The 20469-nt window shown below is 46.5% G+C and overlaps 1 protein-coding gene across 1 annotated transcript; it reads right to left on the bottom strand.

Moving 5' to 3' along the window:
• Nucleotides 1-715: 715 nt before the first annotated feature.
• On the bottom strand, nt 716-20205 carry TBC1D21 (TBC1 domain family member 21). The gene is made up of 11 exons (XM_034994152.1): nt 20146-20205; nt 6834-6941; nt 6599-6702; nt 5288-5382; nt 4652-4762; nt 4435-4535; nt 3381-3477; nt 2899-2999; nt 1828-1944; nt 1128-1211; nt 716-748 (listed from the first exon to the last, which is right to left on the bottom strand). Exons 1-11 carry the CDS (start codon nt 20203-20205, stop codon nt 716-718), a joined length of 1011 nt encoding a protein of 336 aa, XP_034850043.1.
• Between the last annotated feature and the right edge of the window lie 264 nt (nt 20206-20469).

Genomic DNA, 20469 nt, shown 5'->3' with positions numbered 1-20469 from the left:
CTCTGCCCCAGGGAGTGACTGGACTGCGTTCTCTAGAGAGACTGAGTAAGGCCAAAGAAAAGAGTTTAGTCTTTAGTTAGAGGAGGCATTCCAGGCTGAGATGTGGACGTGTGCTTGTGAGGCTTTGAAACCAGGAGGGGAATGGCCTGCGAGCCAGAGACCTGGGCCGTGTCCTTCCATAGACTGCCAGGGAATCCGTGGACGAACCACTGAACGTGGGATCACGGTGTTGGGCGTGAGGGGGAAAATGGTGGAGTTTGTGCAAAGCCCTGTGGTCAGGACCTCTTTTCAAGACCTGGTCCAGGGATGGAGCAGGTCTATGAGACGCGTTCAGTTTGTCCTCCGCAGGAGGCAAGGAGGCTCTCGAAGCTGTTTCTATCCTGACCCAGGTGCTTTCGAGTGTGGAGCCACCGTAGCCTTGGCAAACCTTCAGCTGTGGAGGAGTGGCCGACGGGCGGGGTCTCCCCAGTGTGCCTGCCCCTTCTCTGCCTCACCTCTCCCTGCTCGCCCACCAGGCCTCTGTCTGTATTGGACATTCCACTCGGCCCTCACGCGTCCACAGGAGACACACTGCCCACCACAAACTGTGACTCCAGAGGCTGTTTCCAGTGTAGTTGTATTACCTACACCCTCACCCTAACGCCCCGTCGGACTTCACGGCTGAAGCACCACCTCCGTCCTGTCCGTTGAGGGCATCTGTCCATTGCGAGAGTCCTCAGAGAAAGAAGTCCTTTAATGACTGAGGAACCTGGGGAAGAGGAGGGTTCCGGCAGGTTGAGGTGGACAGATGGTCTGTTGCTCTCATTCTTCAGTCTGTCCAGCCAGTGACATTCTACTGAACCCCAGGGCGCCCAGCCCTGTGCCCGACCCGCTGGGATGGACGCAGGGCACGAGGGGTGAAGGCTGAGTCACTGGGCAGCGCCGTCTCCCTTGGGAGGTGGGATTTGCATATGCAAACAGAAGCCGACCACGCAGAGCAACACCCATGGGCTAGTGGCAGAGAACAAGGCACAAACTGTGTCTCTGAAGCCGAACATGCCTGCCATATGCCGGGGCTGGGCTCAGAAAATCAGAGAGGGCTTCTTGGATGAGGAAGAGGAAGAAGGCAAATAATGAGGGCCACTTACATCTTTCTGGATGAGCTCAGCATACACCAAGCAGGCAGCAGAGATCAGCACGTCCGCGTCAAGGTCAATGAGGTTGTTGCAGGCCTGTGCCGGGAACGGAAGCCGGGAGGAAGCAGGTCTCCCTGGGCACAGGCAGCTTCCTGCTGCTTCCCGGGGACAAGGCCACTGCTCATGGCAGTCGCTGAGGCCACCTGATCTCGCCCCAGCCAGCCTGGCACAGTGCCGGCGATTTCACCACTGGAATGTGGTATTTGCGGGGAGATGGTAAATATCGTTTTCATACTGGGCTCTGAGGGGTACCAGGGTTCCACTGAGGGTCTCAGGAGCTTCTAAGGAGATCTTGTTTTATAATTGGGCTGCCGCCCTAGATTTTTTTAACCCAGACTCCAGTTGCTTTTTAGAAATGTCAGAAAACTCTCGGTCTTTTGCCACAGGGGACCCTAGGGCCCAGGGGGTTAACTGTGAGGCAGTAAACCTAGAGGTTAAGAAGCATTCAAGGCCTCAGTTTCTTCCTATGTTAAATCAGGGTGCTGCCATGGTGGTTATGGTCCCTCTGCCTCTGGCCTGTCATGGGTTTCCGTGCGTTGGTCTAAATAAGCACGAGCACCGTGCTCAGGGCATCACAGTTCCTGCCAGGGCCCAAGGGCTGGGATGGCACAGGGGTTTTGGGGAGGCTGGCCTGGCCCGAGGGCGCTCTCACCAGGAGGATGCCATCGCTGGTCATGCTCTCCTGCAGCACCTGCTCGCGCACCATCTGCAGCATGCTGTAGGCCACCAGCACCTGGAAGTTTCTGCAGGGTTTCCCCGTCAGCAGAACCTGCAGCAGCCCCCGAGTCTCAGCTGGGGCTTCCCAGCCCTTCGGATGGTGAGGTGCCCGCTGACCACAGGCCCACCCGGGGTCAGCTGTTCCTGGGCCTCACTGCTGACTCCCTCATTCACTCAGGCAAGTGCTACCTTGGGGGGTCCCAGGTATTGTGCTGGCTACTGGGGGACTCAGAGAAAAAGCTTCAGGGAATTCATTAGCTAGAGGAGGAGAGGAGGAGACAGGGAAGGAGGGAAAGAGAAAGGGAGAGGGAGGGAGGAAGGGGAGGGAGAAGGAGGGAGAATGACCCGGTGACTATCCAAAGCATTTGAGTGGAGCTTTGGCAAAGCAACGGTTGATAAGTCAACAATCCAGGGGTGTCCCCAGAGGTCTGGGGGGTGGCCATGGACTTGGGCATGGAAACCAGCAGGCCATGAGGGAGGGTTAAGGAGGGTGGGAGTTGACTTGTGGGTCGCTGAATGCCAGGCTGAGTGTTGGGCTGGACAGAGCAGAAATGGGTAGTGGGTCTGTTCCTGGGGGGGTTCATGGGCTGATAGCCCATGATCAAAGAACTGCACCTTTGACCTGCCCTTGGAGGGCCCCTCCTTCTCCATGAGTGAGGGCTCTGCAGGGAGCCAGCACTCAAATGGAGGGGAAGGCAGAGGAAGGGGCAGCTGGGGATGCAGAGCAGAGGGAGGCCTGCATGGGCAGGGAGGGGGGGCAGGAAAGCAGATCAGGCTTTACCCGCACAGGCTGAGGGGCCCCTCCTCCTGCCCTCGCTGCCCTGCAGAAGGTCCTGGATGGGACTGAATGAACAGAAGGACGTGCTAATGCGCTCACCTCCTCCAGCAAGGCCCCATAAACCCTAACCTGCTCAACTCCATCCCAAGTCAGGAAGCAAGGAAACGGGCTTCCCCCCTGCCCTCTGGAGGGGTGGGGGCCTAGCCCTTCCCTCCAAGGAGGACTCACCTCCCAGAGCCTCCAGACGTCGTCGAAGGACTTGAAGGCATGCTGGAAGCAGAGGCAGAACCAGGGGAAGAGGGACTGCACGGCCCCCGCCCCCTTCCCTCCTGTGGAGAGAGAGACACGGGGTGTCAGCCCGGACGGAGGCCCGGGTCAGGGAAACCAGGGGCGGCACACATGATAGAGCAGAAGCGCCCAGACAGGCCGAACAGTAGGGCACGTGAACACACAGGGGAAACCCAAAATGCCTGGCTCTCACGTTGCCAACTATCTTCGGAGAATGTTTGGAGTGAATTTTCAACTGTCCAGATTCCAACCGCACATCTAGATGAACCCTCCTCCCAGGGCCCGGAGAGAAGACCAAAGGATCCTGTTCTCTCGCTGCCATGACAGGGCATTGCTACCTGGGGCTGGGTCCTGGGTCCCTCTCATTCCTGCCCTGTGGGGGGAGCTGTACGTCTGCAGGAGGTTGGGGATGGTCCACTCACTTAGGTGCTCAGCAAACACGGGGTCCAAGAAGTTGATCAGGGTGTTGAGCATGTCCAGGTTCTTGCCTACTCCGATCTTGATAACACAGCTGTGCTCCTGAGAGAGATGGGTGGGTGGGAGGCCAACCTAATCTTTCTCTGCTTGAGGGCCGGCCTGCTTCACCAACAATTCAGTTCTGGAGGCCCTGTGTGTGGCTGGCTCCAGGCTGGGCTCATGTCTGTATGAGCCTGGGTGTCTGTATGTGTGTGTGCACACTCACCTCATGTCTGTGTCTCTGTGATCTGTGTGTGTAGGTGTGTTCGTCTGTATATGTGTATGCACCTATGTGTGTGGTGTGGGGGGGTGGGGATCCAGAGATGTCTCAGGTGTGGCTCTCAATGCAGTGAGCCCAGTTATGCCTTCACACACACACCGTAGGTCAGAACCAGGTGGGACAGGGGAAGAGCAGTGAGCACATTGTTGCAGGGACGGAGACAATTCTGGACAGCCTCTCACAGACCATGAGGAAAGGCTTTCCAGGGAGGGTGTTCCGGAGAGAAGCAACTTCAAAAGCCCTCAACCTGATCACTGTGGGGTGTGTCTGGGGAGTCCTGCGTCCCCTGGTGGGCCTGAAGTGCGGGTCGTGTGAAGGGAGCAGTGAGAGAGAAGGCCAAAGATAGTCCTTGAATGCCTGGCCAAGGTTATTGGATTTATTCCGAAGGTGATGGGGAGCCATGGAGAGGATCTGTGGGAGCAGAGCCATGTTTTGGGAAGGGAATGCCAGGAGAGGGAGCCATCCCTGGGACTGGCCAGTTACACTCTTTCGAGGTTTGGTGAGAGCTGGATCCAGAGCACCCTTCCAGCCCCCTCCTCAACTCCAGTGCCTGCAACACATACAACCCATGCCCCATAAACTCACTAGGGTGAGTGCTGCCTGCCCAGGCTCCTCTGGGACCCAGAGGGGCTGTTTCAGGGCTGGAGGAAAGAGCTGGGGCTCCCATTGCCTGCCTAACCTCCAGGGGGTGTCTGGTGAGTGGCAGGGAGGTGGTCCCTGAGCTCAGGCCCAGCCCTCACCATTTTCTGCAGGAAGAACTGGAAAAGCCAGAAGGTCTCATGGTCATGTTCCGCCATCAGCTGGAAAAGCATCACCATCTCGTGGAAGCCCTGCTGGTACTCTGGGGTGGGGGTGGGGGGACAGTGAGGACAGGTGAGCCTGGGCTTGGGCGGGGAAGGGATTCCAGGAAGGAATTGAGAAGAGGGGGCTGAGGAGAGGCTCAGCCCTGTGGCCCACCTGCCTGGGTATTGCAGACATAACTCAGGAGCAAGATTTTCTCCAGTCTCTTCTTGTCGATAATGACGTTGCCTAGGGGGTCTTTGTCATAGAGTTTCTGAATGTCATATGCTAGGTTGGGGACAAGAGACAAGTAGGTGGCACCAGATCACCTCAACAGAGGGGCCATGAATGAGTTTATTCCCTAAAGGGCAGGACCCAGGACACCCTGGAGGGGGTTGTAAAAACGGCATCCACCCACGAGACTCTGCCCAGCACCACACCCTGAGCTGCCCGGCTTTGTCCCCACCTCCAAATCTTTGACTAGGCCATACCTTCTGCCAAGAATGCGGCCCAACCCCCATCCCCACTCCACTAGCCCCATCCAATTGAAATCCAGCCTAGTTCAAAGCCAAAGGGGAGATGAAGACAAAGCAGCAGGAACAGCATGCACTCAAGGGAATATGACGCTAGACATATAGGAGCCCCCAGGAGAGATGGTGGATGGACTAACCAGGATTTAGCCAGCAGAATTCCAGAATTCAAGGCAGTTCCCAGGAACCAGGGAATCATCTGCCCCTGGATATGACTGAGGAGCAGGCAGGCATGCCCTCAGGCACTACCCCCTCCCGAGCCCTGCCCACCCAACTAGCTCACCGATGGTATTCCGAGTCTCCATAAAGTTCCGGTGCAGGTTTTCCAGAAGGGGCTGAATCTTTATATACATTTCGCATAAGGCCTCATAGTTCTTCCTGTGCAAAGAGAACTGAGGCTGGAGGAGGCAGCCTTCTCCCGGCCAATCAAGGGAAGTCTGAGCAGCTCTCTCCACTAGGCTGCTCGCCCTACCTGGGTGTGATGTTTCCCCTCATCTCCATCAGGCGCCAGCCCTAACCACGTTCTGTGCTAATGTGCCCCTGGAGGGCAGCATGGAGGTGGCCCTGGGGGTCCCACGGCTGCTCCTGAATCCTGGCTCCACAAATTAATAATTGGGTGTTTGCAAAGAGGGTGAGGCCTTGGAGACATCACGATCCCTCTCTAAGCCTCAGTTTCCTCTTCTGTAGAATGGGGATAATCCTGGCACCTTGGCCTTAGAATTGGAAGGATTGGATGAGACAGTGTCTAGTGTCCATCATTAGAATGTGCTTGGGTGCTGTAGGGGGCTAAATGGCGACCCTTCAAAAGATATGTCTGTGCCTTAACTGCTAAATCCTGTGAATGTGAACTTATTTGAAAAAGGGCCTTTGCGGGTGTAATTAAGTTAAGGATCTCAAGATGAGATCAATCTAGATTATCTAGGTGGACCCTAAACCCAATGACAAGTGTCCTTCTAAGGACACACAGAGAGACAGAGGGAAGAGGAACAGGCCATGTGACCACAGAGGCAGAGATGGGAGGAGTCCCCAGAGCCAGCAGAACCTCAGAGGCAGGGGAGGACCCTTCCCTAGAGCCTTCAGGGAGTGTGGCGCTGCCGGCAGCTTGCCGTTGGGCTTCTGGCCTCCAGAGCCGAGAGAACAGATTTCTGCTGTTGCCAAACCCTCGTTTGTGGGGCCTGTTACAGCAGCCTTGGGGAGCTAACCCGGGCTCCCGTCAGGGCTCTCGAGCTTTCCAGGCTGGCCCTCAGTTCCCCTACTGCCCTGAATGATTCTTCACTGGCCCTTTGTGCATGAATCTTCACCTCAGATAGGCTGCGTAGGCCCTAGGGAAGGAAGGGATAGATGGCGGCGGGGCTGAGGACCTGCTGGGATCCAGCCCAGGCCGGGCAGTCTGTGCGCTGCTAAATGGAGCTGGGTGGGAAGGGGCTGGCACCTCCTGGGTTTGGGCCCTGGGTCAGGAGCACATGGGGAGTTTGTCTCTTAGAATAAGAAATCCATTTGGGGGAAGAAGACTGCACTTGTCAGGCTGGGATGGGCACTCCCTCCCACCTGCACTGCCACCCACTCTCCCCTGACAGGATCTGGAATGTTCTACCTCCTTGTGCTGTCCACTGTGAGTCGCTCATCCTGGGAGCTCTGCCACGAGTAGTAGCCCGTGAGGAACTTCCAGGCTTCTGTCCTCACGTAGGGGTGCAGACCCTGGGGTGGGGACGAGAGGTGAGAGATCATGGGACCTCCAGATGCCTGCCAAGAGGGTGTCTCCAAACGCCATGCCTGCCCCTTGCCCACCCATGCCCTCCAGTGCCAGGGCAAGGCCTTGAGGACCGTACCCGCTCCAGGATGTTCACACAAATGAGGTCTCGTGACTTGGTCAACAGACCATTCTCATCAAAGAAGCCATCCCATTCCGTCTTGTCAATGGGTGGTTTTCTCTTCACCTGGCAAGGACAATCACTTCAGCCCTCTGTTAGGAACCTTTGGCGGTACTAGCTCAGCAAGATGGCGGAGGAGTAGGAGACCTGGACTTGGTCTCCTCTCGGGGATTCGGCTGGATGGGGATCAAACCATTCTGAACACCTACAAACTCAACGGGAGATCGAAGAAAAGAAGAGCAACAACTCTCTGAACAGAAAAGCGACCACTTTCTGGAAGGTAGGACGTGCGGAGAAGTGAATCCGAGGCGATATTCGGGAGGATAGACGGCGGGGGAGGGGCCTCCGTCGGCCGCTTCTGGCAAGTGATAGAGCCGCGGAGCACAAAATCGGAACTTTTAAAAGTCTGCTCCGCCGAGGGACGTCACTCTGGTGGCTAAGCGGGGGTGGAACCCTCCGGGACAGTGTGGTCTCAGGACCCTCGGGGTCACAGAAAGACTGGGGGTGCCTGAGGGTGGCAGAGCTCCCAGGTATCGGAGCCGGGAAGCCGGCTGCAGAGGCGGAGCCCAGGCGTGGGCTCTCAGCTCGGGGTTGCCATAAACCCTGATCCGCAGCACAGTCGGGCCCCTGCTCCTCCAGCAGGGACCCCACAAGCGGCAGATCCGGGGACACTCACCTTCCTCCCCCGGGAGGAGCCGCGCGGGAGCGCACTGTGGGGATCTGCTGGGTTTGGAGACTCCACCCGAGGTCGGGTGCCAGAGACAGAGGCGCGCGGTCACAGGCTGGGTGAGCACGGGGTGCAGCCAGAGACTGGGGAGACGGGAGTGACTGGCGGCTTTTCTCTGGGGGCTCACTGAGGAGCGGGGCCCTGAGTTCTCGGCTCCTCTGGGGCGGAGATTGGGAGGCCGCCATTTTCACGCTCCGCCTCCAAAGTTGTACGGAAAGCTTGCAGGGAACAAAAGCTCCCGAGAGCAAACCGGAGCAGATTACTTGGCCGGGAGGGGGCAAGGGCGGGGCAATTCCGCCTCCGGCAGAGACCTTTGGAAACCACGGCAACAGGCCCCTCCCCAGAAGATCAGCGAGAACAGCCAGCCAAGGCCAAGTTTACCGATCAATGAGAACGGCAGAACTCCAGCGCTGGGGGAATATTGCACATAGAATTCACGGCTTTTTTACCATGATTCTTTAGTCTTTCAAAGTTAATTTTTTTTAACTGTCTTTTTTTTTTTAATTTTTCTTTTTCCCTTTTTCAACCAACATCTTATCAATCCCTTTTTTTAAAAAACATTTTTATTTTTCATTTTTAGAGTCATATTCTATCCCTTCATAGTAGTTACCCGTATTTTTGGCATATATATATAAGTTGTTCTCTCTTTAAAATTTTGAGATAGTTTCTTCTAACAGATTAAATTATACCCTAAATCTCTAGTATATGGTTTTTTCTACTCCCCTGCCTGATCACATTCTCTCCCTTTTTTTTTCTTTTTTCTCTTTTTTTAAATCCTCTTCTTTCAAACAACTTCTTATCAATTCCTTTTGTAAAATTTTTTATAATTTCCATCTTTACAGTCATATTCCATCCCTTCATCATATCAACCCTTATTTTTGTACATATATAAGTTTTTCTTTCTTTAAAATTTTGGGAGGCACTTTCTTATAAAAGACCAAAATACACCCCAAATCTAGTGTGTGGCACTGATCTATATACCAGCCTGATCATATTTGATCACATTCTGGGTTTTTTTTTTGTTGTTGTTGTTTTGTTTTATTTGTTTTTGTTTGTTTTTATCTTTATCTTTTTCTTTTTCTTTTTTTTCTTTTTCTTTTTTCTCTCTTTCCCTTTCTTTTTCCACTGCTTCAGGTCTTTTCTGATTTGTTTAGAGTATATTTTCTGGGGACGTTGTTACTCTGCTAGCATTTTGTTCTCTCATTAATCTATTCTCCTCTGCACAAAATGACAAGATGGAAAAAATCACCTCAACAAAAAGAACAAGAGGTAGTACCGACTGCCAGGGACCTACTCAATACGGACATTAGTACGATGTCAGATCTAGAGTTCAGAATCATCACTTTAAAGATACTAGCTGGGCTTGAAAAAAATATGGAAGTTATTAGAGAAACCCTTTCTGGAGAAGTAAAAGAACTAAAATCTAACCAAGTCGAAATCAAAAAGGCTATTAATGAGGTGCAATCAAAAATGGGGGCTAACTGCTACGATAAATGAGGCAGAAGAGAGAATCAGTAATATAGAAGACCAAATGATGGAAAATAAAGAAGCTGAGAAAAAGAGAGATAAACAACTACTGGATCACGAGGGCAGAATTCGAGAGATAAGCGATACCATAAGATGAAACAACATTAGAATAATTGGGATCCCAGAAGAAGAAGAAAGAGAGAGAGGGGCAGAAGGTATAATGGAGCAAATTATAGCAGAGAACTTCCCTAATTTGGGAAAGGAAACAGGCATGAAAATCCAGGAAGCACAGAGAACCCCTCTCAAAATCAATAAAAATAGGTCAACACCCCGACATCTAATAGTAAAACTTACGAGTCTCAGAGACAAAGAGAAAATCCTGAAAGCAGCTTGGGAGAAGAGATATGTAACCTACAAGGGTAGAAACATTAGATTGGCAACAGACCTATCCACAGAGACCTGGTAGGCCAGAAAGGACTGGCAGGATATATTCAGAGCACTAAATGAGAAAAATATGCAGCCAAGAATACTATATCCAGCTAGGCTGTCATTGAAAATTGAAGGAGAGATAAAAAGCTTCCAGGACAAACAAAAACTAAAGGAATTTGCAAACACGAAACCAGCCCTACAAGAAATCTTGAAAGGGGTCCTCTAAGCAAAGAGAGACCCTAAAAGCAACATAGACCAGAAAGGAACACAGACAATATATGGTAACAGTCACCTTACAGGCAATACAATGGCACTAAATTCCTATCTTTCAATAGTTACCCTGAATGTAAATGGGCTAAATGCCCCAATCAAAAGACACAGGCTATCAGACTGGATTAAAAAACAAGACCCATCGATATGCTGTCTGCAAGAGACTCATTTTAGAACCAAAGACACCCCCAGATTGAAAGTGAGGGGGTGGAAAACCATTTACCATGCTAATGGACACCAAAAGAAAGCTGGGGTGGCAATCCTTATATCAGACAAATTAGATTTTAAACCAAAGACTGTAATAAGAGATGAGGAAGGACATTATATCCTACTTAGAGGGTCTATCCAACAAGAAGATCTAACAATTGTAAATATCTATGCCCCTAACATGGGAGCAGCCAATTATATAAGGCAATTAATAACAAAAGCAAAGAAACACATCGACAACAATACAATAATAGTGGGGGACTTTAACACTTCCCTCACTGAAATGGACAGATCGTCTAAGCAAAAGATCAACAAGGAAATAAAGACTTTAAATGACACACTGGACCAAATGGACTTCACAGACATATTCAGAACATTCCATCCCAAAGCAACAGAATACACATTCTTCTCTAGTCCCCATGGAACATTCTCCAGAATAGATCACATCCTAGGTCACAAATCAGGTCTCAACCGGTACCAAAAGATTGGGATCATTCTCTGCCTATTTTCAGACCACAATGCTTTGAAACTAGAACTCAATCACAAGAGGAAAGTTGGAAAGAACTCAAATACATGGAGGCTAAAGAGCATCCTACTGAAGAATGAATGGGTCAACCAGGAAATTAAAGAAGAATTAAAAAAATACATGGAAACCAATGAAAATGAAAACACAACTATTCAAAATCTTTGGGATGCAGCAAAGGCAGTCCTAAGAGGAAAGTATATAGCAATACAAGCCTTTCTCAAGAAACAAGAAAGATCTCAAGTACACAACCTAACCCTACACCTAAAGGAGCTGGAGAAAGAACAGCAAATAAAGCCTAAACCCAGCAGGAGAAGAGAAATAATAAAGATCAGAGCAGAAATCAATGAAATAGAAACTAAAAGAACAGTAGAACAGATCAACGAAACTAAGAGCTGGTTCTTTGAAAGAATTAACAAGATTGATAAACCCCTGGCCAGACTTATCAAAAAGAAAAGAGAAGTGACCCAAATCAACAAAATCATGAATGAAAGAGGAGAGATCACAACCAACACCAAAGAAATACAAACAATTATAAGAACATATTATGAGCAACTCTATGCCAGCAAATTAGATAACCTGGAAGAAATGGATGCATTCCTAGAGATGTATCAACTACCAAAACTGAACCAGGAAGAAATAGAAAACCTGAACAGACCTATAACCACTAAGGAAATTGAAGCAGTCATCAAAAATCTCCCAAAAAACAAAAGCCCAGGGCCAGATGGCTTCCCAGGGGAATTCTACCAAACATTTCAAGAAGAATTAATACCTATTCTTCTGAAACTGTTCCAAAAAATAGAAATGGAAGGAAAACTTCCAAAGTCATTTTATGAGGCCAGCATTACCTTGATCCCCAAACCAGACAAAGACCCCATCAAAAAGGAGAATTACAGACCAATATCCCTGATGAACATGGATGCAAAAATTCTCACCAAAATACTAGCCAATAGGATCCAACAGTACATTAAAAGGATTATTCACCACGACCAAGTGGGATTTATCCCTGGGCTGCAAGGTTGGTTCAACATCCACAAATCAATCAATGTGATACAATACATTAACAAAAGAAAGAACAAGAATCATATGATCCTCTCAATAGATGCAGAAAAAGCTTTTGACAAAGTACAGCATCCTTTCTTGATCAAAACTCTTCAGAGTATAGGCATAGAGGGTACATACCTCAATATCATAAAAGCCATCTATGAAAAACCTACAGCGAATATCATTCTCAATGGGGAAAAACTGAGAGCTTTCCCCCTAAGGTCGGGAATGCGGCAGGGATGTCCACTATCACCACTGCTATTCAACATAGTATTGGAAGTCCTAGCCACAGCAATCAGACAACAAAAAGAAATAAAAGGCATCCAAATCGGCAAAGAAGTCAAACTCTCACTCTTTGCAGATGATATGATACTTTATGTGGAAAACCCCAAAGACTCCACCCCAAAACTGCTAGAACTCATACAGGAATTCAGTAAAGTGGCAGGATATAAAATCAGTGCACAGAAGTCAGTGGCATTCCCATACACCAACAACAAGACAGAAGAAAGAGAAATTAAGGAGTCGATCCCATTTACAATCGCACCCAAAACCATAAGATACCTAGGAATAAATCTAACCAAAGAGACAAAGGATCTGTACTCAGAAAACTATAAAATACTCATGAAAGAAATTGAGGAAGACACAAAGAAATGGAAAAACGTTCCATGCTCATGGATTGGAAGAACAAATATTGTGAAGATGCCAATGCTACCTAGAGCAATCTACACATTCAATGCAATCCCCATCAAAATACCATCCACTTTTTTCAAAGAAATGGAACAAATAATCCTAAAATTTGTATGGAACCAGAAAAGACCCCGCATAGCCAGAGGAATGTTGAAAAAGAAAAGCAAAGCTGGCGGCATCACAATTCTGGACTTCCAGCTCTATTACAAAGCTGTCATCATCAAGACAGCATGGTACTGGCACAAAAACAGACACATAGATCAATGGAACAGAATAGAGAGCCCAGAAATGGACCCTCAACTCTATGGTCAACTCATCTTTGACAAAGCAGGAGAGAATGTCCAGTGGAAAAAAGACAGTCTCTTCAACAAATGGTGTTGGGAAAATTGGACAGCCACATGCAGAAGAATGAAACTGGACGATTTCCTTACACCACACACAAAAATAGACTCCAAATGGTTGAAAGACCTCAATGTGAGACAGGAGTCCATCAAAATCCTAAAGGAGAACACAGGCAGCAACCTCTTTGACCTCAGCCGAAGCAACTTCTTCCTAGAAACATCGCCAAAGGCAAGGGAAGCAAGGGCAAAAATGAACTATTGGGACTTCATCAAGATAAAAAGCTTTTGCAAAGCAAAGGAAACAGTCAACAAAACCAAAAGACAACTGACAGAATGGGAGAAGATATTTGCAAATGACATATCAGATAAAGGGCTAGTATCCAAAATCTATAAAGAACTCATCAAACTCAACACCCAAAGAACAAAGAATCCAATCAAGAAATGGGCAGAAGACATGAACAGACATTTTTCCAAAGAAGACATCCAAATGGCCACAGACACATGAAAAAGTGCTCAATATCGCTCAGCATCAGGGAAATCCAAATCAAAACCTCAATGAGATACCATCTCACACCAGTCAGAATGGCTAAAATTAACAAGTCAGGAAACGACAGATGTTGGCGGGGATGCGGAGAAAGGGGAACCCTCCTACACTGTTGGTGGGAATGCAAGCTGGTGCAGCCACTCTGGAAAACTGTATGGAGGTTCCTCAAAAAGTTGAAAATAGAGCTACCATATGATCCAGCAATTGCACTACTGGGTATTTACCCCAAAGATACAAAAGTAGGGATCCGAAGGGGTACGTGCACCCCAATGTTTATAGCAGCAATGTCCACAATAGCCAAACTGTGGAAAGAGCCAAGATGTCCATCGACAGATGAATGGATAAAGAAGATGTTGTATATATATACAATGGAATATTATGCAGCCATCAAAAGGAATGAGATCTTGCCATTTGCAACGACGTGGATGGAACTGGAGGGTATTATGTTGAGCGAAATAAATCAAACAGAGAAAGACATGTATCATATGATCTCACTGATATGAGGAATTCTTAATCACAGGAAACAAACTGAGGGTTGCTGGAGTGGGGGGTGGGGTGGGAGGGATGGGGTGACTGGGTGATAGACACTGGGGAGGGTATGTGCTCTGGTAAGCGCTGTGAATTGTGCAAGACTGTTGAATCTCAGATCTGTACCTCTGAAACAAATAATGCAATATATGTTAAGAAAAAAAAAGAAGAAGAAGAAGGTAGTAGGAGGGGAAGAATGAAGCGGGGGAAATCGGAGGGGTAGACAAACCATGAGACAATGGACTCTGAAAAACAAACTGAACGTTCTAGAGGGGAGGCGGGTGGGAGGATGGGTTAGCCTGGTGATGGGTATTGAGGAGGGCACATTCTGCATGGAGCACTGGGTGTTATGCACAAACAATGAATCATGGAACACTACATCTAAAACTAATGATGTAATGTATGGGGATTAACATAAGAATAAATAAATAAATAAATAAATGAAAAAAAAAGGAACCTTTGGCTTTTCTTTTAAGTGAGATTTTTTTTTTTCCACGCTATACTCTGGAGTTTGCAATATGAATCAAGTTCCCTGCTTCTGACTCACTTCTGGAAATCTATCCTGAAGAAATTACTGCAAAGTTATAGAAAAATGCTGAATGCACAATAATTTTCATTGCGCATTACTTACCAAAATGAAAACCGCATGTGCTCTAAACATTATGCAATAAGGGAATAGTTAAATAAACTATAATTTATATGCTCAATGGAATATTGTGAGGCATAAAAAATGATGCTTACAGGGAATGAGTAATAACCTGGAAAAATGAAAATGTTAACGGAAAAAAGCAGAATACAAAATTATACATTCAGTATCTAGCCTCTATCTTCTCTATGCACTATACTCCCCGTATACCTGGTACATATTATGAAAACTACACCTTATATACTCTAGGGTATAGTGAATTAACCACTATAAAAATTCTGTAAGAAAAAAAAAGAAGAAAAAAAACCCCACCAAAAATCCTACCAAAAGCATGGGTCCTGCATAATCTTTTCCTTTTTCTTGTGTTTTCAAACTTTTCTGTAACAATGTCTACTGCTTTGATAGTGGAAAAATATAAAATAAGCACTAAACACTCCGATGAGCTACGTTTTGCCTTTCCTAGAAGAGTAAAACAGTTCATCATAAGAAATGGTTTCTGGTTTATATAAGAGAGGTGTGTGTGTGTGTGTGTGTGTGTGTGTGTGTTTGATGGGGGCAGGTGAGTGCACTGCATGCCAAGTAATTAAAAATGCTCATAAGACAATAACCAGGAGGTAAGAGCTCCTGTCAGAAGCGGGGAAGCTTCGGGGCGCCTGGGTGGCTCAGTTGGTTGGGCGACTGCCTTCAGCTCAGGTCATGATCCCAGGGTCCTGGGATCGAGTCCCGCATCGGGCTCCCTGCTCTGCGGGGAGCCTGCTTCTCCCTTTCCCACTCCCCCTGCTTGTGTTTCCTCTCTCGCTGTGTCTCTCTCTGTCAAATAAATAAATAAAATCTTAAAAAAAAAAAAAAAAAAGAAGCGGGGAAGCTTCCTAGAGGAAGCCTTTATTGGAGAGAAGCATACCTTGAAATGCCATATTGCAAGCATGAGGATGTGCTGATGGACAGAGCTTGGCAGGTGACTAGACATGTCTGATATACACACTCCCAACTCCCCATTGATATACACCTGAATATGCACATGTGTGACTCAAATTGACTTTGCGTATGAGTCACCTGCAGAATCTGCATTGTACGAAGATTCTGACTCAGAGGGTCTGGGGTGGGGCCCAGGATGACGCATTTCTAACAAGCTCCCAGGAGATTGCTGATGCTGCTGGTCCACTGATCGCGAGAGGCAAGCTATTAGAAATTGCTTTAGCACTGGAAATAAAAAAATAAGAACCCACGGGCCCAGATTTGGGATAATTTCCACTAACTCCACATTTGATAGGGATGGGTTGAGCCCCTTAGTAAATCATACACGCTCTATCTTCTGAACCGAAATAGGACACAGGGGCCCATGAAGGTACCAAAAAAAAAAAAAACCAACGCAAAATCTCCACCCTCATTGTTGACCTAAACTTGGGAAGCGGGGTCTGTCCTGATGTCATGCCCCAGTTGCATAGACACTGTCGTCTGAGCAGACCCCGGCTTCCTACCCTCAGACTGCCATCCTGTTCTCCCAACCTATATTCAGACTGCAACACTCAGCATGCACTGTGGCAGGAAGTAAGAGAAAATAGGCAACGTTGGACTGTGTCCTGGGGTCCTTAATCATGAACTTTGGCAATGCATTTCCATAGAAATCTTAGTCAATTTATCAATTTCTACCGTAAAGACAGCTGTGATTTTGATGGGGACTGTGCTGAATTTATAGCTCAATTTGGGGAGAATTGATAATAATATTGAGCTTTCTGACCCATGAACATGGTATATTTCTCCATCTATTTAGGTCTTCTTTAATTTCTCTCAGCATTGTTTTGTAGGTATGTAGGCTATTCTATATTTTATCAGATTTACCCCTAAATATTTTGGGTTGGGGGAGATGTTATTGTAAAAGGTGTTATTTTAAAACTTCCAACTTCCAATTGTTCGTTGCTAGTATATAGAAATACAATGGGTTTTTATACATTGATCTTGTGTCCTGCCACTTTGTTAACCTCACTTATTAGTCCTAGTAGCTTTTGTGGATTCCATGGGGATTTATTATAGAGGCAAACAATCAGCAAACTACAACCCATGGACCAAATCTGGCCTGCAACCTTTTTTTTTGTTTTAAATAAAGTTTTATTGGCACACAGCCATGCCCATTCATTCATGTATTGTTTATGGCTGCTTTCATGCTAAAATAACAGAATAAAGGGGCCCCTCGGGGCTCATTCTGTTAAGCATCTGCCCTCAGCTCAGGTCATGATCCTGGAGTCCCAGGGTTCAAGCCCCGCCTTGGGCTCCCTGTTCAGCAGGGAGCCTGCTTTTCCCTCTTCCTCTGTCCCTCCCCCCACTTGTGCTCTCTCACTCGCTCTCTCTCTCTCAAATAAATAAATAAATAAATAAAAATCTTTAAAATAGAGTTAAGTAGTTGGAACAGAGATATATGGCACACAAAGACTAACATAATCCATATTTCTCCATCTATTTAGGTCTTCTTTAATTTCTCTCAGCATTGTTTTGTAGGTATGTAGGCTATTCATATATTTTGTCAGATTTATCCGCAAATATTTTGGGTTGGGGGGGATGTTATTGTAAAAATTTATTTATTTATTTATGAACTGGCTAGAACATCCAGTGCAGTGGTGAATAAACGTGGTGAGAGCAGCTATCTTTGCTATGTTCCCAATCTTAGAGGAAAAGCATTCAGACTTTCATGACTCAGTATGATGTTAACTGCAGGCATTTTGTAGCTGCCCTTTATGAGGTTGAGGAAGCTCTCTTCCATTCCTAGTCTGCTGAGAGTTTTTATCAGGAATGGCTACTGGATTTTTTCAAATGATACTCTTAATCTGTTGAAATGGTCATACAGTTTTTCATTTCTTAGTTTGTTAATATGGTAAATTATATTGCATGATTTTGAATGTTAAATCAGCCTTGCATTTCTTGATAAACCCTACTGGTGATATTTTAATTATATATATATATATTATATTATATATATATGTTATTGGAGACTGTATGCTAAATTTTATTTAGGATCTTTGCATCAATGTTCATGTGAAATATTGGTCTATGATTTTCTTTTCTTGTAATGTCTTTGATTTTGGTATCAGGATAATGTTGGCTTCATAAAATGAGCATGGATGTATTCCCACTTTAAAATTTTTTAGAATAGTTTGTATTGAAGCAGTATCACTTCTTTTTTCAATATTTAGTATAGCTCACCAGTGAAGCCATTGAGGCCTGGAGTGTTTTTTGTGGGAAGATTTTTAACTACAGACATTTTTTTATTAGATTGAAGGATGGAGTCAGAAGAAAAAAATTTTTTTTAACTTTAAAAATTAGAGATTTATAGGAACAGGGCAGTTTCCTTCTAATTCACTTTTAAAGATAAAAGCAAATAATACACAAAACAACATGGAATTAATAAAAGCATAAAGCATAAAAAATGATAGAAACCCAAATAAATCATTTATGAAAACAAATGCATTAAATTCTCTGATTGGTTGTAAACATTTACAAAGCATTGATGATGTGCCAGGCGCTGTCCCAAGCACTTTATATTTATCATTTAACCTTTGCAACAATTGGCCATCTGCCTAACTTTGCCATGGCTGAATTCACTTACAAAAAGTCACTGACTTCCCCTTTCAGGAAACTCAATTTCTCTATTTCTGCCACTTCTATGGTCAAACCTAAGCAAACTACAGGCCAACCACAAGAACATCTAAGACATTTGCTGACAAGCCAAGGACAAGCACAAGAAACCTGTTGACCTGGGAATATTTCCACACAGAAGTCCTTGCCCTCTCTTCTCCAGTACATTCACACTGCCTGTCTATGCCAGAAATCATAGAATCTGTATCTGGGGTTCTTTGAAGTAAGAGGGATTGTCAACTCAATGGCCTCTCAAATCCACCTTCATTCTCCCATAATCCCCCATTTCTTGCTCCACTAACCTATTAACACGCTGCACCACCATCTGGGTACAATGACCTGGTGATTCAGGCTTGGGTGATATGTAGTCCACGAGGTGCTGGATACCCTTCAGCTCTGCAATAGCTTTTTTCCTAGTCTCTTAGGAGGAGTACTGCTAGTTAGAGCAGTTGTGAAACTCTCCCACCTTTATGGTGTGCTTAAACAGGTCAAAGCTCTCCACTAGCAAACCTAGAGACACCATGGCCATATTTCCTCTAGAGTAGGGGAGCCAGAAATAGGAGGCCTAAGTGGTTCAGTTTGTCTAACATCTTCCTGCTACCAGAGGACTTGGCTGCAGGCATATATCCTCCCACCCTCTTCTATTCTGCATCATTGGGTTAAGATTTTTCTCTAATACTTTAAATTTTTTTATTTTTTAAAGATTTATTTATTTATTTGAGAAAGAGAGAGCACACAGAGGGAGAGGGAGAAGCAGGCTTCCCGCAGAGCAGGGAGCCCGATGCAGGGCTCGATCCCAGGACCCTGGGATCATGAACTGAGCCAAAGGCAGACGCTTAACCGACTGAGCCACCCAGGCGCCCCCTCTAATATTTTTAGTAAAAGAGGAAAGCTACTGCAGGATAAGGCAAGTTTTCCAGGAGGGTCTCTGTTGCCATGTTGCTCTGAATACTCATAGCAACCGAGCCCCCAGTAGGCCTGGGAAGGGTTATACTGGCTGCTTATTGATCTCAACCTCTTCTACTCCAGTTCCCTTGAGGGACAAGATATACTTACTTCCAAAAGTAAGAGTGGCTCACCCAGGGGAGAGCAGGCTGGCCCAAGGAGGGAAGGGGTATTAAAATTGGGGTGGAGGAGGCATATGTGCAACTTGGAAGTTACCTGGGTGATTATTATCAACCCAGGTATGGGGGCGTATCATCAGTATAGCAGAGTGATTAAATGAATGGTTTAAAACAGCGGTTCTCAAAGTTAGCTGCATATCAGACTCACCTGGAGCACTTGTTAAAACACAGATCACTGGACCCCACCCTGAGAGTTTCTGGTTCAGAACACCTGGGGATCAAGAGTCTGCATTACAAGTTCTCAGTTGATGCTGATGAGGCAGTTTTGGGCACCACACTTTGAGAATCACTGATTTGGAAGATGGACTCCGCAGTCTGGGTCTAAATACCAGCTCTGCCACTTACCAGCTGTGTGACTTTAGGCAAGTTGCTTTGTCTCTGTGCCCCAACTTTCTCATAAAATGAAGATAATAGCATCATCCACCTCATAGAGGGTCATGGTGAGAATAAATGACTATAAATAAAGCATTAGAACAGTCGTGGTACATACTAAAAGCTATGTGACAGTTGGTTATTTTATTATTATCACTCTATAAGTTCAGAGAAATGAATAAAGATATAAAGAAAATTCAAATCAAGACTTGGTGATAATTTGCAATAAAGCTATAACATCATTCCTTAATCAATATGATTAATGAAACTTGAGATTGGTTAAGGTCACTGTAATTAGTTATTATGATTTTGAAAAATATACCATGTGGAAAACTTTTATGACTGAGGCTGACTTTTAAATGAAGAGATGTATCTTATTAAGTGGGCTTTAAACCACCTACTAACAAAGGCATTACTGCCACCTGGTGGCAGCATACCAAAATTGTTGGCAAAAACACCAAGGACAATTTATCGAGATTGAACTTGCAAACCTCAAAGTCATTAAAGTTAGAATGTCACATATAGGGAAAGGTAACTGGCTTAGAAAGAAGGGTGAAGGGGCTAGGGGACCTGTGTTTTTTCAGTCCTGATGTGAGATCAAGGTACAACTTCCCCTGCTCAACCTTATAGGCCAGCTCAGGGTTCTAGTCCTTCCCACCCCACTGAGGAAAGTGGCCCTAATGCAAACCAGAAGTTGGGGAGGGAGGGGCTTGGAGCTGATGAAGAACACGCACCAGGATGAAGGAGGCTGACCACCTGGCAGAGAGGCTATTTTCAGGAGAGAGGGTGGTCATGGCCCCTGCAGGATGTCTTCAAAGCAGCTTCTGACCAGGGCTCACTTGGAGCCCTAAATGATGCTTAATTAGCAGGGGAAAGTGGTCTTCCTTTTGGGGGATGAATTTCATTCCCAGGAGGAACTGGGCCTCTCCTTGACCTCCCACAGCTGAACAGAGCTGGGCAGCATGTGTCACAAGGCCCCTGGAACCCTCATCACAATGACCTTGGAACATAGGGGCGCTCAGCTTCAGAGGTAACACACACCCAGGAACCAACCAAAG

This window comes from Mirounga leonina, unplaced genomic scaffold (assembly GCF_011800145.1).
Source record: "Mirounga leonina isolate KUSES-001 unplaced genomic scaffold, KU_Mleo_1.0 Mir_91, whole genome shotgun sequence".
NCBI classification, from domain to species: Eukaryota; Metazoa; Chordata; class Mammalia; order Carnivora; family Phocidae; genus Mirounga; species Mirounga leonina.
This window is presented reverse-complemented; position numbering and strand designations above follow the sequence as displayed.

Excerpts from the sequence above, each read along its gene's own strand:
- TBC1D21 (XM_034994152.1), bottom strand. The coding sequence starts at position 20,205 with ATGACCACCCTCTCTCCTGAAAATAGCCTCTCTGCCAGGTGGTCAGCC. Across the intron at positions 3,000-3,380 it reads CGTGTTTGCTGAGCACCTAA|GAGGGAAGGGGGCGGGGGCC; the intron begins GTGAGTGGACCA and ends CTCTCTCCACAG. Across the intron at positions 1,212-1,827 it reads CCAGCGATGGCATCCTCCTG|GCCTGCAACAACCTCATTGA; the intron begins GTGAGAGCGCCC and ends TTCCCGGCACAG.